Here is a 22275-nt window from a genome sequence, read left to right as displayed (position 1 = left end):
GTGTCAGACAGTTTGGGTTTCTACCCTTGCTTTGCCCCTTTCAAGCTGTGCAGCCTTAGAAAAGATGCTGAACCTTTCTGAGCTCCTCTTTACAATGGGAATTTAACTCTCAAAGGGTCAAAGGGATTAAGGTAGAAAATATATATGACAAGTGTGGCAGTGCTCCGGGATGGGGCTGCCACATAAAATACAGGACACCTGGTTAAATTCAAATCTCAGAGGTAGCATAGTCCTAGGTTGAAATATCAACATGGCAACAAAATATGCTACCCACACGTGATTTTTTTTCTTCATATAAACATTTCGAATAGTTTAATTACTAGGTGCCCTGTATGTTTATTTGCTAAATTTGGCCACCTTACCCTAGCATGTTAGAGGCATTTGGTAATGTTTTCTCATTTTCACTTCCTCATAAGCTGATCTAAAAAGGACCTCAGACACTGCCTGATTTAAGTGTTGCTAAATTGTGGTTGCAGGATGGGGAGATAAGGAAAGATGACTGTAGCAATATGGGCTATAACCATATTCTTATTACCACAAATAGATAGTACAAAAAATAGCATCAAACACGGAGGGCCAGCATAGCATCCTACCTGATCATTAATTCACATGCTATGGAGAGTTTAAATAAATTATGGTTCTCTCAAATGACGCATTTTCATCTAGAGATTTAAAATTATGTTTATGGTAAGTTTTGTAATAACATGGGAAAGTGTTTAAAGCATAGTTTTGAGAGAGAAAGGCAGAATAGAAAATTGTAAATACATTATGCTCTCTACTACATTAAAATGCATAGAAAATATCTGGGAGGAAATATGACAATAACTCTGGGTTATTAGATTTTTTTTGTTCATTTTTGCATCTTTAGCGTTTTCAATATTGTCAAAACTTTCTACAATGAACTCTTAGCTTGAAGGTAATGTTTAAAGTTCTCTCTTAAATTACATTAGAATACACAATTTAGCAATTGTTTTAAATGATAAATAGAATTCTAAGTGAATTAAACAAGTGGCGGGAAACAACGTAAGTTTATTGACAAAACATAGTGTGTTCAGATTGTACAAAACCATACAGTTGATCTTTTAAAAAAAAATCCCCTTTGTTATGATGCATAACACAAACAGGAAAGTGTATAAAATACAAATGTACATTATTTTTAAAACAGAGACCCAGGTAACCACCTTGGTCAAAACACAGACTGCTGTCAGTGCCCCAGAGGCCCCCATATCTCCTTTCCCAGTCACAACTCACTCTCTTCTGCCAAGTTGGTTTGTGTAATTTGCTTCCTTTTCTTTTCATTTCAGCTTTACCACCTAAATTGCATCCCCCCAAAAATGCAGATTAATTTGGCTTGTTCCTGAACTTGATATAAATGGAATCATGTGTCTGGCTTCTTTTACTAAACATGCTTGTCTAGCATTGTAATCATTTATTCCTTTTTTTGTTGCCAGTTGATATTTCAACCTAGGAATATGCTACCCCTTATGTGTCCATTCTGCTGTTGATGGATATTTGGGTGGATTCCAGGTTTTGGTATGTGAACTGTGGCTGCTGTCAATGTGCCGGTCCACGTCTCCTGGTGCACATGTGCTCACTGGGGCTGGTATTCTAGTTTCTGTGACCTTACCCTGTGCTAATGAGATTTCTACCCATCTGTGACCATAAAAGGGAAAACTGATAAAGACCCTGGAGTTTGGGAATCTGAAGCTGTGGATCTTGCTGTTATGGATTGGTTCCTATTCATGACAAATTCATATTGCAAAGGACTGAAAACCCAGCAGTGTTCTTAAATGTCAGAATAAACCTGCTGTTACTTTAAATGCATTCAACATTCTTTTAAATGGCAAGAAGCAGTCTTAAAAGCTTTTTTATTTCAAATTAATAGCATATAAATGTGAAAGTCTCTTTTGTGACTGACAAAAACATTTGCCAATATTCCAAATTAGACCATTTGTTTTTAGCCAGAATCAGAAAAAAATGTTTTGAGCTGGAAGGGATTTTAGAGACACTACCTAGTTCAATCCCTTCATTTCATAAATTAATAACTGAAGCCTCCTTGAGGTTTAATATCTTCCCAAGGTCATACTTAACTAGTGTAATACCAAGACTAGAATGACAACTTCTGACTTCCAACGTTGTATATTATTAAACTCCCCCAAAATATTACACAGAGTCACCTTTAAAATTTTTTTTTAAATATATTTTTATTTCAGAGAGGAAGGGAGAGGGAGAGAGAGAGAGAGAGAAACATCAATGATGAGAGAGAATCATTGATTGGCTGCCTCCTGCACACCTCCTACTGGGGATTGAGCCCCAGCCTGGGCATGTGCCCTGACTGGGAATTGAACCTTGACCTCCTGGTTCATAGGTCGATGCTCAACCACTGAGCCACGCCAACCGGGCCAGAGCCACCTTTTAACTATTGGACGTGCAGAAGACTAAGAATGTTATTGTCACTGTCACCATCATTACATCTGATGTTCATATGAGCCCTTCTGCTTTATTTTCCTGATGCCTCATTGTTATCACACAGGTATAAGATGATGCACATGCTATGGCACTGGGGCAGTGGCCACTTTTTGTAATATTTCAATCCATATGGCAACAGATGGTTGTAAATTGTTAAGCTCTTGAAAGTCGCAGCTCTGTATTTATCATAACCATTGAATGGAAGAGCATTGGAGACAGCAACTCTTTGTAAAATCTTGTCCTGTGATTCCAAAATGTCTGTCTGAGATCTGGTACTAGTTTGGGATGGTGTTTTTCTTCATCTGTGGTAACGTGAGAAAAAAAGAAAGGACAATAGCAAGGAGTTTTTTATAACGTTAAGGGACTACCTTTGGTGCTAAGACTTGTCTTTTCTACATTTTTGTGTGTTAAAAAGCACTTTCTCTAATAGTATTTTTCATGATATTTATAGTTTAAAAATATTTTTGAGGACAATGCTTACAACTGTTTTATCTCACTATCATATATGCAGTTCCTCGCATAGTGACTGACATATAACAGAGAATAAATACTTAAACAAATGAGTAAAAAGTTAATAAACCTAGTTTGGTCACCAATTTGGGGGTGGGGGAGGCCAGGAGAGAATTTTACTAATGGCTGAAACATAGAAGTCTGGTAAATTTCAGATTCTCACTCCTGAGAAGCAGTCCAAAACACCTCGTGTATTGGAATGTCCTCTGAAAATTCACATCTGCCTGGACCCTCAGAATGTGAGCTTATTTGGAAGTAGGGTCTTTGTAGATCCAAGTGAAGATGAGATCATACGGCATTAGAGGACCCTGTTCCAGTGACTGGTATGCTTACAAGAAGGGGGATATCTGGGTACAGAGACACGGAAGAAAACCATGCGAGGACAGATACCAGAAGACAGGGATTACAGTGATGCAGCTCTGAGCCAAGGAATGCTGGCCACTGCCAGAAGCTGTTTGAGGCAAGAAAGGCTCCACCTTCACCACTCTCACCACCCGCACCAGTCCTCAGAGGGAGCATGATCCTGCCAACACCTGGATTTTTTTGGACTTCCAGTCTCTAGACCTGTGAAAGAATACATTTCCTGTTGTTTTGAGCTACTCAGTTCATGGTACTTTGTTATAGCAGCCCTAAGAAGTGAATACCACGTATCTAGAAGTACAGACCAGCAGATGTCATGGGAAGTAGAAGAGAAAAGGGCAAGATTTCTAGGGATTGACTGTGTCTCCTATAATCTATTTTGGGGCAAAAAAGAGAATACAACGATACTTATTCAGGGTATAATTAATGATTATAAGTATAGGGACTCGAGGATACATTTCTATTTTTAGTCACAGAAGATTCAGGGAAAATGCTTTGAGTGATGTAGGAAGGATTTATGTTAGATATGAATCTGGATGGAAAGAGGTATTAGGCACTTGTTAGAACCCAAAATGTGTTTCTAAAAAGCTGGGTATACATCAATTTTTAAAAATTAATGTATTTTAAATGTAGTAATAATTTAGGAACCCAGTATTTAAAGCAATTGTATGATAAAGTCAGATAGAAGAGAAAGAATGAAGAATAGCCTGGGAAGAAATATTCATACCTTAATATAATTTATATATCTAAGTTTTCATAATTCCCATTTGCCTAAAACAAGAACTGTGTATACAAAAGAAGAGAATAGGTAAATTTTAACTAAAGATGAAAAGAAAATGGCAGTGCCTATATATAAGCTTTCTTAGTGCAGGCATTTTTGTTCATTCTCTTTAGTGGGGGTAAATGATGCTGACACATAAGTTCCAGGTAATTTACATTGTTACCAGAAGTACTGGGATTCCATGGTCTTCATGCGATCTAATACTTCATTGTCGTGACCTTCAACACAAGTTTATTTCTATGAGGCAGGATGTGAGAAATAATAAAAAACAAAGGATTATGGGATTAAAAGGGTACATTAAAATCTGAAAAGCTGTCAAACTGTATCTATAAAATGGACTACCTAAGGTAGTAATGTTGCACTCCACCTGTCTTTCCCCAAAAGTGCCCCAGAGCGCTATGGAGCTCCTCCAGCAGTGTCACTATTAGATGCTAGTAGTTCACTCTTTAGTGACAGATGGCACCTAAGTGCAGATTACTTATGATGCCGAATGTTTGTAGTTCTAAAATTGACCACTGGCATTTATCTGCCTAATTTTCATATATATTTTTTTCTAAACTGCTGTAAAATCAGCAAAAATGCCTTGGCAATTTTAGCATAGTTCCTAGGATATTGGTTGGCACTCAAAGGGTTAATCTAGGCTCTGGAAGCGTTCTTAGAAGGGCGGGGTAAGGCTTTAGCGAGCTCAGGAGGTCTCATCCTGCCACTGGGCAGGAAACATATGAAATCAGTTTGGCCACCTGGGGCTCATTTCGTGCACCAGAGCAGTAATTTGCTAAATGGATCCCTCCTAGTAAAAAAAGAATGAGTAAGTAGTGAGCAATTTAGTCATGGTAAACCACTAGTAGCTCAAGGGATATAAAAATGTGAAACTATAATTAGATTCCTGTTCATAATGTACTAACTAAATGTATTACATTGTATATTGCATCTTTCTAAGTTTATTTCTGGACACAGCTGAGTCCTTAACAGACGGAAGGCATCCCAGCTATCAATTCATGCCTCCATTAAAATTCCAACTACTTATATTAGAAAAAAAATTCCAAAGATAGTTTCTTTTATCTTGGATCTAAGGATGCAAACAGGGTTAACCTAGATGCAAAACACAGCAAGTCAGTAATAAGTCACACAGAATAAAATAAACTGTGGCAGTAAATTGAAAATTATGTTCTCTTTTTCTATACTTAACTGTTAAAATATTTTAACAAGTTGGCATCCAGGTTTGCAACTTTTACATCTGTTTTTTCTTTTCAGGATTATCTTTTAGCATTTTAAGAGGTGATTCTTTGAAAAGCGTGGCTAGTCAGAAATGTGATATTAGATGACTGTACATTTGCAGCACTTTAAAGGTTGGGTGTGGGGGGGTGTCATTCAGGAGTCACGTGGTTTCAGGATATTGGTCTATTCCCCACTCTACTTTAAAGTAGAAGAAGCTATTTCATGGGTGTCTGGAAAATATTTATCCTGTACTGAAGTCCTTTTCTTATTCAGTATAGTGTGTGCTGGCTCAGATGGTCTGAATGACATTTTACAATACTAGTAAACTCCAAGTACAAGTTTCATGGCCCTATCAATGTATTATCTCAACTACCAGATTCCAGTTGATCTGGTGTTAAGGGCACTGTCTATTTATGAACTCTCATTTTCTTTCTGTCTCTCCTCTCACCTTCAAGTTGAGTAACTTTATGGAAGGTTTGGAGGTGGAACAAGGTAGGAGTCACACTGTGGATCCTTGCTCTTCTTTCCACCCAACTCCAATTTTCATTATTCTGAGTAAAAGGGAATATAGCATCTTTCAGATTATGAACACTATGCATGCAATAGTTGCTACATTAGCCCCTTCCTCCTCCCAATTTAATAATTCCTTATACCATCCCTGCCCCCTTCCTATATTTTGGATTCTAAATTCTCTGAGCAATGCTTTTTCTTTAAAAATTTTCCCCTTGGAGGAGGTGTTTTGGTTATAAATAACTTCAAAGAGTGAACAAAATTCCTGGCCGATAAAAAGGCTAGGTGACTGTGTAATGCTAAATGACAAGAACCAGAGCTAGATTAAGTATAGTACTATAATTTCTTTTTGTGGTCAGACAATCATATACTTTACAAAGTGTTCTCCCTGAAATTCTAGCACCAACCTGACACCATACATAGTTATTACAATATTATTGACTATATTCCCTATGCTGTACTTTTATATCCCCATGACTATTTTGCAACTACCAATCTATACTTCTTAATCCCTTCATCACTTTTACCCCCCCACTCCTCTGGCAACCACAGGTCAGGTCTCTGTATCTGTGAATATGTTTCAATTTTGTTTGTTCATTTATTTTTTTCTTTAGCGTCCACATAAAAGTGAAATCATATGGTATTTGTCTTTCTCTGACTGACTTATTTCACTTAACATAATACCCTCTAGGTCCCTCCATGCTGTCACAAATGGGAAGACGCCATTCTTTAGTTATGGCTGAGTAATATTGCATTGCATATATGTACCACAACTTGTAAAATCCACTCATCTATTGATGGGCACTTGAGTTGCTTCCATATCTTGGCTATTGTAAATAACTGCAATGAACATAGGAGTGCATCTATTCTTTTAAATTCGTGTTTTGGCCCTGGCTGGTTTGGCTCAGTGGTTGGACTGTTGCCTCTCGGACCCAAAGGGTCCAGGTCAGATTCCCTGTGAAGGGCATGTATCTGGGTTGCAGGCCTGATTTTGGCTGGAGTCTGGGTGTGTGCGAGGAGGTAACCCATTCTCTCTCACATTGATGTTTCTCTCTCCCCCCTCCCTCCCATTCAAAAAAAGAAAAAATTATTGTTTTGAATTTCTTCAGATATATACCCAGAAGTGGAATCCCAGGTCATAAGGCAGTTCCATATTTAATTTTTTGAGGAAACTCCATATTGTTTATAATTTCTTAGGATGCTAATGGACACTGGGATAATGGTGATAGTATTTATAATTAAAACGAACTTTCCTTGAGTTTGTTACATTAGCTAAAGCAATATAACTTTAGAAAGCAGATATATGGTAGTTAATATACAGACACACTCACTGCTTTCCATGTCATTTATTCCAAACTTGAAGATGGAAGGGAAACAAATTGAGACTCCTGACGTAGGCCTTTTCTCCTTTTCAGGTATAGGCATAGGAGAGGATTGGCTCGGGATTGCATCATTTCCACCAAGCACATTTAACAATTATCCAAGTTAGAATAACCAGACATTGTCTTCCCTGGCCTTGAAAAAGTGGGGAAAACCTGAGTTTGGCTTAGTTTGTGTATTTGTATCTCACACAATGGGTGGAGGTGAGGACCTAACACTCGGGACCTTTGTACCATTTAGAGTCTCTCAAAGCCCTTATTTTCAATTAGTAGGAAAATGAAAGTCTTCTGGGGAGCGGGAACAGGAGCGGGAGGGTTGTGTACAAATTAATGAACAAGAACATTCCCGGGCACAGAGTTCAACAGCAGAGGGCACACTACCCACTGTCAATGGCCAGCAGCGGGCGGTAAGGAGGGGCAAAGTGTAAGGATCTCTGGGACTTGTAGTCCGTCCGTTTCCGCTGGGCACCTCCGTCCCTTCACTGGCACTACAAATCCCAGGATGCAACGCACGCCTCTCCTCGGCCACTCCCTCGGCACTGGGACCTCCCGGGAAACTGCCCCTGCCCCGCCCGCGTACGCACGCGTCAGGTTTGTTTACTCTGAAGCCCCGCCTCGCCTGCGTTCCCCAACTCTCCCCACTCCTCCCGGGAATGCCGTCATGCTAGTGATGCATATTCATGAAGCTCACGTGGAGCGCCCGCCCGGCCCAACTCCCGCCTTCCCGCTCCGGGCGCGTGATTAATATTCAATGAGCCTAGGTTCGCGGCTGGTTAGTCAGCGGGAGGTGGGGAGAAGGCGGGTCCTGTGCGCGGGAGCCCGCGAGCCGGGTGGGGAGGGCGTGAGTGGGGGGGCGGTGGCGGCGAGGCGGGCGCGCGGGATGGAACACCGAGACACCGACGGAATGCTCCGAATTGCCACATAATCCCCTGGAACGGCCGCGCCGATCGCCATTGGCTTCTCCCTTCTCCCCGCGCCGCCGTCTCCCACCTTGGCCTCCCCGCCTCCCTCTCCGCCCGCTGCCTCCCGGGCTGGGGGGGAAGCGCGAAGCCCCACTGCAATGGAGCCCGCCGCCGCGGCTACGGCGCAGCGACTGCCAGAGACAAGCAGAGAGGACCGGGCTCCGGCTGCGGTGGCGGCGGCAGAGGCGGCGGCGGCAGCGGCAGCTCTGGCGGCGGCCGGGGGCGTCCGGAGCCCGGAGCCCGCTCCGACCCGGGCGGCCCCGAGCGGCGGGGCGCGGGAGGAGGCCCCCGGCGAGGCGCAGCCCGGGCCGTTGCCGGGCAGAGCGGGAGGCACGGGTCGCCGGAGGCGGCGCGGCGCGCCCCAGCCCAACGCTGGCGGGGCTGCCCCGGGGTCTGGGGCCGGCAGCGGCGCCAACTCCCTCCTGCTAAGGAGAGGGCGGCTAAAGAGAAATCTGTCCGCGACCGCCGCCGCCTCGTCGTCCTCGTCCTCATCGTTGTCGTCCTCGGCCGCCGCCGCCTCGCACTCCCCCGGCGCCGCCGGCCTCTCCGCCTCCTGCTCGGCCTCGGCGTCGCTGTGCACCCGGAGCCTGGACAGGAAGACGCTGCTCCTGAAGCACCGGCAGATGCTGCAGCTGCAGCCATCGGACCGGGACTGGGTGAGGCAGCAGCTGCAGCGGGGCTGCGTGCATGTCTTCGACCGCCACTCGGCCTCGACCTACCTGCGCCCCGTGCTCTGCACGCTGGACACCACGGCTGGCGAGGTGGCCGCCCGCCTGCTGCAGGTGGGCCACAAAGGCGGCGGCGTGGTCAAGGTGCTGGGCAAGGGACCCCCCGACGTCGGCCCCCGGAACGAGCCCGTCGAGCCGCGGGACCTGGGGCCACCCCCGGGGAAGAGCGGGCCGGCTGCCGTCGGGGCCCCGCCGCGCGCGCCTCCTGCCGACCTGCCGCTGCCCCGCGGTCCGAGGGGGTGGACGCACTGCACCTCCCGTGTCAGCCCCGCGCTCTCGGATTCCAGCCCCGGCGAGCCCAGCACCCCGCGGCCCTTGGACGGCGCGGTCGCGGGCCCGGTCTCCGACACGGAGAGCTTCAGCCTGAGCCCCAGCGCCGAGAGCGTGTCCGACCGGCTGGACCCCTACAGCAGCGGCGGCGGCTCCTCGTCGTCGTCCGAGGAGCTCGAGGCCGACCCGGCTCCAGCCCCAGCGGGAGCTCCGGGCCAGTCCTGCCCGCCGGACCACGCTGCACCCACCCGGCCCGGAGCGGATGCCCGGCCGCCTTCCCCGATGGCCTCCCCGCCTCTGCTGCAGCCAAAAGCCCCGAGAGCCGTCGACTGCCTTGACGGGGCCACCTGCGATCCTCCTAGGGAGGAAAAGGCGGCAGCAGCCGTGGCCTCTGGCCTCCCCCAGGCGATCCCGGGTGGGACCGGGGCGATCGCTGAGAAGGCGCCTGCACTGCCCACCCTTTACGTGCAGTTCCACGGAGAGACCACCCGGCGCCTGGAGGCGGACGAGAAGCCATTGCAGATCCAAAATGACTACCTCTTTCAACTGGGATTTGGGGAGTTGTGGAGGGTGCAGGAGGAAGGTATGGACTCGGAGATTGGCTGCCTCATTCGCTTCTATGCAGGTAAGGAAACCACCTGCACTTGGATGTGTGGGGTGGCAACACTTTCAGGTCCCGAAAAAGGAGTCAAGTCGGTGTCTGTTGGCCAGTACACGCTGGTCCTCGGCGCTCTTTGTTATTTCTTTACAGCGTTCACGGTGGTAATCTGTGTAATACTCAGTTGAGCAATTGTTCAGTGCGCGGGTTTGGCCAATCTGAGGGCTCCGAGGTTGGGAAGCCCTGTGGAGGAGGTGGCAGGGCCACCAGGAAGTGCTGCAAGCGGAGACTCCTGACAGGGGCGGTAGTACATGTAACAGTGAACCTGTTGGGTTTTGTGGCAGTTTGGGATTTCAGGTAAACTGTCACGTGCATTTAATACCGATAGAGGAAAATGGCCAACAGAAATGCTTGAATACACTCTCTCTACATTGACTGGCCGCTGTTGGCCATTTTAGGCGTCATAGACCCCCCAGGAGCTCCTTACTTGTCAACTGGTGCACGTTCAGCTCTCTGCCGTGTTTCTGTGCCCACTTAGTCCTCCTTAGAAACTTCACAGATGGGATCCTTTTAGTGATACTCCCCCCCAGTGCTTTTATGCTTTATTACAGTTTCCTCTGCAAGTTTGATTCTTGCATCAAAAACAATTTTGTCTATTTATTTCCTATTTCCTTCATTTCTTTTTTACAACCTTTATAGCCAGAACTGACCATTGCATTGTGATTTGCAATTGAGATTAGAGTAAGACTTTAAGTGGCTAATATCTCTAAAATCCTCCTCGTTCTTTTTTCAGTTCTAGGTTAAATTTTTTTAAAATATTCTACTCTTTACTTATTCCAGCTTTATTGAGATATAATTGACATATCAAATTCTTGACTAAGGGTGACTAATATTTCTCCTTTGGTTAAAGACTTGACCAGTAATAAATTAGGGAGCCATAGATCCTGGTTGTTATATTTGAGCATTATAAGTTGTTTGCATCCTTTTCTCCTTATGGTTTGAAGAATTAATTATGTTCTTAGTGATAAGGAATTTTAAAAAGTTAGCATAACAATATTAAATCAGGAAAGTTAAATCTTCCCCAACTTTGTTATTCTAGGTTGTGGAAAAATAATCAGACTTGTAACTAATCAGTAGCCATTTGTGCTATTTAATTATTTCTAGTCCAACTTGTGTCAGTTCAGTCAGTTTGAATGAAGAAAGAAATCTTTATCCCACATTGAAGTATGCACGACCGGTAACATTCCTGTTATGTTCCTCTGAATTTCATTGAAGTTTTTCTGTAATTTAAGTGGATTTCTGATAGATTTTTGCCTTATAAAGAAAACCATGTCACAATATAATAGTATTTGCTGTTTCTGAAGATAAGATCCCAACTGGATGACGTACCTTTAAAGTTTATGGGGCCTGGAAAATAGGTGGCTTTATTTGTTATGTAGGAGTGACAGTTATATCCTTTTCTCCTATAGCTCATCTACTATGCAAAATTACAAAAGCATTAAATGGTACTCACACTTATCATGAGAATATTTTATTAACTTGAGAATGATAAATACCCATATAAACAAACTAATATATATGGAATATAGTAAACATTATTGAACATATTTTATATGGGAAGAGCTCTGCTCTCTTGTTTTCCTCATGATTACTAGTAGATATGTTGGTCATGATAAATGTTAATGGGAAGTTTTTGGGTGTCAGGGTCACGAAATTTTAATCTTGGATTTCCCCTAGATTGTCTCTTCAGGTGTGTCTAAAATACTCTTAAGTGAATGATACACAATATTTTTTTTAACATCTAAGTATAAAAGTGACAAGTTATATTTCTGGTGAATTTTTGTGGTCTTTTTGTTTTGTTCATGAAAAGCAGTAATTGTCACTTCATTCTGAACTTATTTACTGTGTTTCTGTATACACCATAAATACATATATACTTCTCTGTATACGCTCATAAAAATAACTAATAGTTGCCAAAACCGGTTTGGCTCAGTGGATAGAGGGTCGGCCTGCGGACTGAAGGGTCCCAGGTTCGATTCCGGTCAAGGGCATGTACCTGGGTTGAGGGCACATCCCAGTGGAGGATGTGCAGGAGGCAGCTGATCGATGTTTCTCTCTCATCGATGTTTCTGACTCTCTATCTCTCTCCCTTCCTCTCTGTAAAAAATCAATAAAATATATTTTTTAAAAAAAATAACTAATAGGGAGCCACACACAGTATCCAACCTGTTCTAGAATATGAAGCCAGTGTACAGGGGTCTAGAAGGAAGATGCCTGGCTGTTATAAAGATGTCTAATTGCCTTTTTAATATACAAAGTTTACCTTATTTTAAACCTATATTAATATTCCAAACATCAGTTGCTAAAGAACAAAATTGAGCAAAAATGAGTCCACTTGAACTTTTGCAAGGAAGTTGATAAACAGAAGAGCCTTGTTATTAGGTGGTCTCACTTATTATGTGTGGGAACATTGTCAGGACTGCACATGCAGCAAAAGTTTGCACCACGCTGGAGGAGATTCCTAGAAATTACTCCTGTGTTGCAATGGAATGTAGGACACACAACTGGAAAGTGTTACATTTTGGTAGTAATTCTTTTCCTTAGGAAGAAGAGAATTAGTGTTTGTTTTAGATGACACCCTCTAAGAGGGTGTTGTATGCCACATTTGCTTTTATAATTTAACATGTAACTTACTCTTGAATTTATTGCTGAATATCTTTTTGTTTATACTTGTACTTGGAATTAAGGATAGAGTAGGAAGTTATCTTTGAACTTTTAGAATATCTTCCTATGTTTAAATTGAGCATGTTATGTGCTGTCTATCTAGTTTATTTAGTCAGCTGTGTTTTTTGAGAAGTTCTAGTTTGGCCGAGAACTTTCATTCTCTTGAGGGTCACCTTTCAATTAAATTTTAGTATTTATTATCCCACTCAAGTTATTTTTAAAAGGCTTTGAAAGCCATTTGTGGTTGCTTTGAATATTTAAATATTTATTTGGGTAAAGTGAAATGACAGTCCTTAAGGAACTAGAAGGTATTGGACAAAAAGTACTCATGACGAGGTTGTTAATGAAAATTTATTTTGAAAATTGTTATTGCTCCTACCAAGCAATCTTTTTGTTGTTGTTGATTTAAAATATGAAAACATTTAAATGGCTTTCCCTGAAGTTACTTGCCTTAAGTATGGAAAGTATGTTAACATTTAATTTCCATTCAAAATCAGCTATCTTAAATTTTGCCTTAGAGTAATTTGAGGTTAAAAAAATTCAAGAATTTAGGTTTCTCAACATAATTTATGGACTTCAAAAAACTCATGAGCTTGTGTTTTGGAGTCTGAGTCATTGATGAAGTGCAGCATTAAACTATATATTTTTATAGTTTTTACTTTCTACCACCTTTTATACTTTAGTAGTCTAGCTATTTCAGTTCAAATTTTAATGGTAGGAAAGGAGTTGACGGAATGGAGAACACAGCCACTGTGCCTAGTGAATCTTGGACAAGATATTTTTATGTGTGACTTCTTAGGACTGCTGAGAATGATCTCCTTACCCCTCTCGTATATCTTCTTTTTTTCTCTTCTGGGAATGATCAAACCTTACATGGTTTCCTACATGCAAACCAAGAAGGGGTGGTTCAGCATTAAGCTGTAATATTGACAAGCAGTCTCTTATTACTATAATTACAGCAGTATTGAGTAACGTGGTATGAACATGTGACACCAGTGTGTGTCTGAACAGTCCTTTTAATTTTAAGAACAAAAGGTTTAACTTGGTTTTTTATATTTGTCATTTTTATGTAAAGTGCATGATCTTTTCTTTTGTAGCTGGTCTGATGACGTGTATTAACATGTTGGGTTTTATTTTCTTCAAAAATCTTAAAGGGCTTTCACATAAATTATCTCATTTGTCCTTGCAAAGACATTATCAAGGAGGAGTCTGTGTCAATCCTCTTTTCAGATGGAGAAACTGAAGCACAGAGAGGTTCCACTCTTGCTTGTGGTTTTTCAGTCTTTGGCAGAGCTGAGAATAGATTAGCTTTGATATTCTGTTTTGCAATTCATATCACTTTCCATGAATCGATGCTGAATTTCATTTGCACTTGAATTTTCACTTGGTTAAAAGCATTCAGAAAATATGCTATTTTTGTTGGTAATGAGGTGATATTGTCCTCTAGTCCAAAGTGGTGTTCGTTGTGAAATTTGGAGGGTTCTATTTTTGTCATGCTGCCTTTAAAAAACATAAAGAACCAAGACTGGCAAATAAGTAGACAGGATAGAAAGAGACTGAAATGTTCTAAAATAAATATCCTGGTTGCAAATAGTCATACTTGCATTTAAGGTGATACGAAATAAAGTTTACCTAACAATTCTCTATTTTCTTATTCATGCATGCCTCATTTTTTAGACTATAAATCTTAATTGGCTATAGAGAATTAACACTTCATCTCAAAAGTGGATAACTTGAGGCTAGGGGTGTGACAATACAGTTCCTTTAAATCATAGCTGTACTTAAAAAGTTTTGGGGAAAAAAACCCATCATGAAAGGTTTTCTATTTTAAAACAGAGTTATTTGTACTTTAGTGATCAGTACTGCTTTATTGGTATTACTGTGTTGTTGTACAGTTTTTATAGTTTATATGTTATATAGTGGTAGAGAGTTAGCTGTTGTCCCTGAATTTCATAGTTATTCCTAAAATGGGGTATTTGAGCTCATTGAAATAATTGTAGGAAGAGGAGATGGGTGTAAATGAGTTTGTAAAGTTTCTGTATTGAAATTTGTATCTTTTTGTTGCTATAAGATTGTTAAATCAACCTCCTTAAGTGATTGGTTATTGAAAGATTATTATTTTTAAAGTGTAAGGTGTTTTTGTTGTTTTTTATTCTCTTTCTCTTTAGAACCCTGAATTTGATTTATCGGTAACATAACATTCATTGACATCGTATGTGATCCAAGCCTAGCATAATACTCGGCATTTTAGTTTAAACATTTGTTGAGTTGAATTTGTGGAATTTTGTTCAGCAGCTGGTGGTGCGTGCCCTGATTCTTCAGCCTTCCATGCTGTTTGTGTCACCAGGGAAGTGTTAAACACACATACACACAGGCATTTCTCTAGTGGCAGGAGATTTTAGATGTGCCACATACTATTAATATCTTCTATTTCACGTGAGTGAAGCTCTATGTGGACTTTGAGACAGCAGTTCTCAAAGCTTTCTTAGTGTTAACAGGTGTTCCAGCCTTCCACCCCCTTTTCAAAGGCATATCTTACTTCAACTTTGAGATGAATTTAATGAGGCATCTGTCAAATGAAGCATCTTAGATTTAATGATTTTGTTGTGTGCCAGGGTTGAGCACAGTTCAGTCTCTCTGGACGAGAGAAGGGTTTAATTGTACTGTGAAAGTCGAGAGATCCTGAAGCACTCAATAGAAACGCTTTTCCTTTACAGACGCCTGACATTTTGAAAAAGAGAAAGAGATGTTATCAAAATGTCCCAAACAGTCTGGGAAAATGAAGCCTTTAGAAAAAAAAATCCCACCTCTGAAAGCTACTCCACCCCTTTAATCCCAGGCATCTGGTACAACACTGGTAATGAGGGGTTTTGAATCTAGCCTCATGTTCCTATGCTTCTAAGGCAAACCTTTTTCTATACTTACCTTTGGTTTTCTAAAGATAGTATAATTAAAACAAAACCAAAAAATTGACCATGTGGATTCTTTAGACATAAGGTATTTATAACCTAAGACTGTGTGACTGCTTGTGTTTGGGTTTGTATGAAACTTCAACTCTAGGCTTTGGAAGGTTTTGATAAATTGAAACTCAGGAATCTGAGATGAATAGACTTTAATGATACTTCTATTAAGAAACATTCGGATATTTGGTTAACTATGAAATAGCAGCTCTTTCAAGTAGTGTGATACTGTACTTCAGAATTAAGCATAGTGATAGTTACTGGATTACTCACGTGTTATTACACTTTGATTTAGAGATGGGATGGTTTTCTTACATATTATGTCTACATACAGGCTGGGGCAAAAGTAGATTTACAGTTGTGAGTATGCCAAACAGAGTTTATTCTTATATTATTGTTTGTTAATTATTATATTAATTTCATACAAACAACTGTAAACCTACTTTTGCCCCATCCTGTGTAATATATATGCCTGGTATATCTTGTAGTGTGTTAAATGAAACAAAGCACAATTATCCCAGAATGCCACATTCATGCTGAAATAATTGTTTTCCTGTTGTATTTTTACATTTGAGATTGCCTTGATACATTATAAAATGCATTTAATGATGAAGTGTGTTGTTGAGTTACAAGTCCAGTGGCCTTTGAATTTGGAACCTAGAAGTACTATTGCAAGTGGATCCATATACTCTATTTGTAGGATGTACATATTTTATTTTATTTTTTGTAAATGTTAATACTTTACCAAAATCAAACAAAAGTCCAGATTTTGTGTCATATGCTTTTCCAAATGAAGTTTTTAAAAGTAAATTAGTCTTATTTCTAGTTACGTGAAAGCATTCAGTTGAAGACTGAATAAAATTTTACATACGGAATTTATTGGAAAAAAAACCCCTGTGTCATTCAAGGGTAAATTGGTTTGGACCATTTTAATAATGAGTGAAAAATCTAATTAGAAATTTTAAGTTTTTAGTTAGTTGATTTTTCTTTCTTTTCTCTCCATTCTTTTTAAGAAGGAAGAATTTTGTATTTGTTGCTATTTCTACTGACTCATACAACTGATGAAGAGCAGTTAGAGAATGAGTCTTTTCCTATATCTGCCTCTCATAATAATATGTTAGAATGTTTGGGCTCTCTTTTCAAATGTGAGGCATGTTTTTAAATACAGCAAAGGAAAATACGATCTGTAGTCATTCCCACCGGCTATTTAATAATGATCTGGATTTTACAGTCAGTGCACTTCTAAGACATGTTTCAAAGAACAAAATTTTATATACAGAACCAGTTTTTTACCTTTATTGTCTATTATGACAAATATATTCCTAAGGAATTCTGTCTTTGTTCCCATCCATGTATTTTGAGAGCTTGTCTGGCTGTATCTTAGTGCTTGAATAAGTGCTACATTATGGTTCTTGAGTTTGGCTGCTGTTTCCCAGGGTCAGGTGAAAGTAACCTGTTCTCTTCCAAAACAACTTTGGGGAAGAATTTGTACCGTTTTATCTCACACTGACTGAGAGAAAATGGTCTGTCATTTAAAAAACTAGTCTGAGAGTTGGGAAACGTGGTATGACTTTGGGCATTTATTTTAACTTCTCCTGGCATTGCTTTTCTCCTCAGTAAAATGTTGAGCATGAAGTAGAAGGAATCTAAGACCTCTGCAACTCGAAACGTTCTGGGGCTCCATTAGATAGCCTGCTCTTCAAATTAGAGCAGCGATTTTCAACCTTTTTCATCTCATGGCACATGTAAACTAATAATTAAAATTTGACAACACACCAAAAATATATTTGTGGCCTATATGACAAAAATTAAAAAAGGTATAATTTGATTCATCACACTGGGCAGCCCTTGTTGTGTTGGCTGTTGTCATATTTTTTTATTTTATTTGACAATCTAAGGGAAAAGAGGTCAGTGCCCCTGACTAAATAGTTAGGTATTGCATGTTTTAAAAATTTTTACATCCAGCATACTGGTTGAAAATCTCTGAATAAGAAGGACTAAAAGTTGTAGTTTCTGAAGTTTTGTAATATCTGTCCATGGGTTTAAGAGAGTCCAACTTGCCTTTTCTCAGGAGAAAGGTTGTCAACCAAAGCAGACCACCTTTTTGGTGTGGATTAGACTGACAGAATAGATAATGTTTGATTCACCCTCTCCCTGCCAACCCTTACTCTTAAAAGTAGACTTCTGCATGGTAGAGGTGAGCTTCAAGAAATGCATTCTTTTAAAAGTTAAAGTAAGAAACTTTTCTTATGTTGACTTATAAAGCAAGATACTTTCATAATCCAGTTTATAAAATTTACTATAATAACTATTTGAGGGATCCAAATGTGCAAACTTACTAGTTTAACTTTCTTTTTATTCATAGTGAGCTGTGTGCTTGTCTACTGGGCCTAGAGTCAGTAGGAGAAAAAGAACTTGAAGAAAATGGCATTTTTATATTGTTATTTTGATTAGATCACAAAATTTAGGATCCATAGAGATTCTAACATCTGCTGTTTTTATAGATGAGGAAAGCAAACCCATAGAATAAGTGTTGGGTTCAAGATGAAGTCAGTCTTAGAATTAAGATAACAGCCAGGATTTGGATTATCAATCCATTGTTGCTGCCCCCCGCCCCCCCCTCCTCCCCCCACACACTTGAATCTCTATACTTACTATCTTGGATCCTCCCGTATATTTTAGTATTCAAAATGAAAGTTTAAAGTTTTAAAAAATGGAGTGTTTTTCACACATTTGTGGTTTCTCTAGTCAAAGTGTTTCTAGTTGTTTTTTTTCATTCTAATCAATACTTTTGAGAGGTTATATATCACTTTGACAGATTATAAAGGAGGGCTTCTAATGGAACAGTTGAATATTTTAAAAGTATGGAAATGTTGGGAAAAAACAATTGCATTTTAAAAAATATTTGGGAGAAATATTTAAGAATAGATTTTGAAAAAAATTCCCATTCAGACATATGTTCATTGAAAAGATTCAGTATTCATCATATTCTTTATTTCAATTTTTATTTAAGGAAAAGAATTTAAATGTACATATTCAGGTACACATACACAGTTCTACTTTTGTATGATGTCAAAAATCAGAACAACTCAGTTTAGTAATCTTTGAGCTTTTGTTTGCTGGTTTTGGAAGTCTTTACCATGAAATCTGCTATTGCTTTGAATGTTTGTCCTCTCTCTAAAAAGGAGAGAGAGGGAGAAAGAAATATCCTGCTCCTGTTAGCAAAACACAATATGTGAATATTTTTTAGGGGTGAAAGAGATTCTCTTTTATATTAAGTTTTAGTTTAATTGAATCATTTACCTTAAATGAAATTTTAGCTTCCCTTATCTACTGAGTCAATTCTTCAAAGATTATTCATTTTTTAAATTTAAGTATACTTGGTATACAATGTTCAGGTGTACAGTGTAGTGATTCAACAGTAAGTCTTGTAGTCATCTGTCACCATACAAACTTAAACTTATCACAGTATTATTGACTATATTTCCCTTGACCTTTTCACCCATCCCCCTACCCTGCTCCCCTCTGGTAACCATCAGTTTGATCTTTTTTTTTTTAAATTAATTAATTAATTTTAGAGAGAGAGAGAGGAAGAGGGAGAGAGAAAGAGGGAGGAGAGAAATTGATTTGTTCCACCTATTTATACATTCATTGGTTGATTCTTGTATGTGCCCTGACTGGGGATTGAACCCGCATCCTTGGCATATCAAGACGACATTCTAACCAACTGAGCTACCTTTAAAGGTTTCTATGAGTCTGTTTCTCTGTTTCTATGAGTCTGTTTTTATTTGTTCTTTTGTGTATGTCTTTTTTTTTTTTAGATTCCACATGTAAGTTAAACCATATGGTATTTGTATTTTTCTGTCTGACTTATTTCACTTAGCATAGTAATACTCGTTAGGTCCAGCCATATTGTTACAGATGTTAAGATTTCAAATATATCTCACATCTTCTTTATCCATCTGTCGATGGAAACCTAAGTTGCTTCCATATCGTGGCTATTGTAAATAATGGTGCAATGAATATGGGGGTGCATATGTCTTTTTGTATTAGTGTTTTTGTTTTCATGGGATAAATATCCAGAAGTGGAATTGCTGGGTTGTATGGTAGGTCTATTTTTAGATTTTTTGAGGAATCTCCATACCGTTTTCCATAGTGGCCATGCTAATTTGCATTCACACCAACAGCATGCAAGGATTCCCTTTCCTCCACAGCCTCACCAACATGTTATGTTTTGCACTTTTGATGATAGCCATTCTGATTGATGTGAGGTGGTATCTCATTGTGGTTTTGATTTGCGTTTCCCTTATAATTAGTGATGTTGAGCATCTTTTCATGAGACAACTGTTTATTTTTAATATGAGGAAGGGAACGTTTTTAAATGCAAAAGTACAAAGGGTAAAATTACATTGCATCTGGCCTATAGAATATGTACTCCAGATGCTGAGACAGAGGAGACATTTCTCTTGATTTCTCTTAGAGGGGGGTGTGGCTGGGGGCAGCTGGCATTCAGTTTTATATAATAAGGATCTCTCCTTGTGGGGAGAATAATCACTATAATTGGAGCAGACTTGTTCTCTTCCTTACACAGACCCCACTCACTTTATTGAGATGCCTGCTTATCGTAGTGGGTTAGAACCAAACCCGCATTCCCTCCAAGATATACCTGTACTTGATGTGAGTCCTTAACCTTCTGAAGGCTCATTTGTTAGAGAGAAAGGGAGGGGGAAAGGTGATAAAAATTAACTGTCTCAAAGAACTTTGTGAGGTTCAGATTTGGTGATATATGTGGAAATGCTTTGTAAACTGTCAGATGTTAAGCAAATGTAGTGTGGTTTTATTATTTTTAGCAACAGTAAATTGCCACAAATGTTAATTAGAGCTCATTAGGGCTCATTAGGGAAGATGGGATATACTGGCAGACTGTCCACTTTCACTCATTCATTCATGATTCCTTTATCCAGTAATTACTGTGAATAGCTTTTGGTTTAAAGGTGACTAACTTGAATTTTCTAGGATCCCTTGAAATACTTACAGATTTGAGGGCAAGTTTGTGGGAACCAACAAGCAAGACAGCTTTGTATTTACAATACAAAGGTGGAAAGTGTCCTAATAGAGGCACACTGTTCACAGATTTCTGTAAAGCAGAGAGGGGTCTGACTCCACTGTGTGTGAATCTCCAGGAGGCCTTTGAACTAAGTCTTGAAGAACCAGAAGGGGTAATCAGAAGGAGTAGGCTGTTGCCGTAATTCTGGCAGCTGAATTGTTTGAGGAGCAACCCTAAATTAGTAGTTCAAAATCTAGTGAGACTGAGTTTAGGATTACTAATTCCAGTTTAATGCTTTAGATTCAATAGGTACCTTCTGTCTAGGCATTTAGGCCTTTTTATCCCCTTGAGTCTTTGGGCTCCATTTGGTGTTGTGGTTTGTGGGGGTTTAAGTTCTAGGTAAGCAAATTATAATTTTGCTTCTTTGAAAAGAAAATGCAAGTGTTCATATGCGCCAGGTTGCCCTGGATCCTGGCAGGGGGGCCTACAGTCCAATTGAAAGACATTCTCTTATGTCATTTTTTAAGACCTGTGAGAGTTTTGATTTCCTTGGATAAAGGAGATTTAAGGAAAAGGCTGTGTTTATCTTCTGGAGGCAGGTACTTTCTTTTAGTTTAGTGTCATATATAAACCACATTAATGTAAAATTTGGAAGTGGATCAATTGGTAACAATCAGGGAGTATTATTTTTAACTTTACCCATTTACTGTCTGGCTCTTTGTTGATGAAGGACATTTTTAAACATCTTGTATGGATCAGGAGGAAACATAATTCTTGTGTTCGTATAAGCAGAAAGAACTCTCTTATCTATGGCTGTAAAACCTGTACTACACCTATGGTAAGTTGAGTATTTAGTAATGGCCTATGATTATTTTTTGTTTGTTTGTTTTAAGTGGAAGGCAAGTATCTCTGAAATATTGTCTCATTTAGTAATATGATTGGCAACACTGGAAAAAGATCTTCATTTTGCTTTCTATGTTAGTTTTTAAGTTATGACAAGCACCATGGTAAAAAAAAAAAGTTATTCAGATCCTGACGGATTACAGTCATGCTTTTAATTCAAATGAAAATACTTCTAATTTAAACTAACCAACATTCAGGTTAATTACCTGCCAATGTGGATTTTCCAGTCATTAATTAGCACCTTTTTACGCTCTGTAACAAATTTTACAGAGACCTCAGTTGACTCACTAGAGCAATATCTACACCAGAGAAGATGATTTTCATGGGGTATATTAACAAAAAAGTTAGCATCAATCTAATAATAAGGACAATAGTTACTGGCCCTTGGGATTATAAAATAGATAGTCAAAATCCATTGCTCTATAACCAGCTCATAAGAGGGACTTGTTTTTTTTTGTTTTTTTTTAAACTGGTATGCTCATCCAATTCTTTATTCAGATTTTTTCCCAATTTGATTTTCAGAAGGCAAACATTTTATAATATGTAGATTATTTTATAATATTTCTATTCTTTTAACTGTTTATAATATTAGAATATTTATTATTTGATGTAGTAGAATATTTATAATAGTTACATGTTTATAGACTTGTAACCCAGTTTAACTTTACTTTTGAAATATACAATGTCAGAGTAATACTGTAACTTGAGATAAAAGGTACAGATATTTTTTTCTTTTACATGCTTTTTTTTTTCTTCATTGATTAAGGTATTACATATTTGTCTTTATCCCCCCGCCCCCCCCACACACACACTTATCCCCTCAACCCCCTGGTGTCTATGTCCATTGGTTATGAGG

General features: G+C 39.5%; 1 protein-coding gene and 1 long non-coding RNA gene across 5 annotated transcripts in view; one reads left to right on the top strand and one right to left on the bottom strand.

Annotated features, from left to right (window-relative positions):
* Nucleotides 1–1929: 1929 nt before the first annotated feature.
* On the bottom strand, nucleotides 1930–9858 carry LOC118663127. 2 transcript variants are annotated; one of them, XR_004969996.1, is made up of 4 exons: nucleotides 9725–9858; nucleotides 5310–5889; nucleotides 4276–4357; nucleotides 1930–2771 (listed from the first exon to the last, which is right to left on the bottom strand). It is a non-coding gene; the product is annotated as an uncharacterized LOC118663127 (long non-coding RNA). The 2 variants fall into 2 exon arrangements; XR_004969995.1 differs by having other exon boundaries at nucleotides 1942–2771; nucleotides 5787–5889.
* The window catches only part of PHLPP1 (PH domain and leucine rich repeat protein phosphatase 1), a 244125-nt gene continuing 229850 nt past the window's right edge, over nucleotides 8001–22275 (top strand). For 2 of the 3 annotated variants that reach the window (XM_036322518.1, XM_036322517.1), the window contains exon 1: nucleotides 8001–9812. In XM_036322518.1, the coding sequence (XP_036178411.1) occupies nucleotides 8288–9812 (1525 nt within the window). In that variant the 5' untranslated portion in view covers nucleotides 8001–8287. The remainder of the gene's footprint in view (nucleotides 9813–22275) is intronic. The other variant, XM_036322519.1, reaches the window with a different exon arrangement.

The sequence above is a fragment of the Myotis myotis genome, unplaced genomic scaffold (assembly GCF_014108235.1).
Source record: "Myotis myotis isolate mMyoMyo1 unplaced genomic scaffold, mMyoMyo1.p scaffold_m19_p_9, whole genome shotgun sequence".
Classification (NCBI taxonomy): Eukaryota; Metazoa; Chordata; class Mammalia; order Chiroptera; family Vespertilionidae; genus Myotis; species Myotis myotis.
Note: the sequence above shows the minus strand (reverse complement) of the source record. Positions and strands in the feature narration are given on the sequence as shown.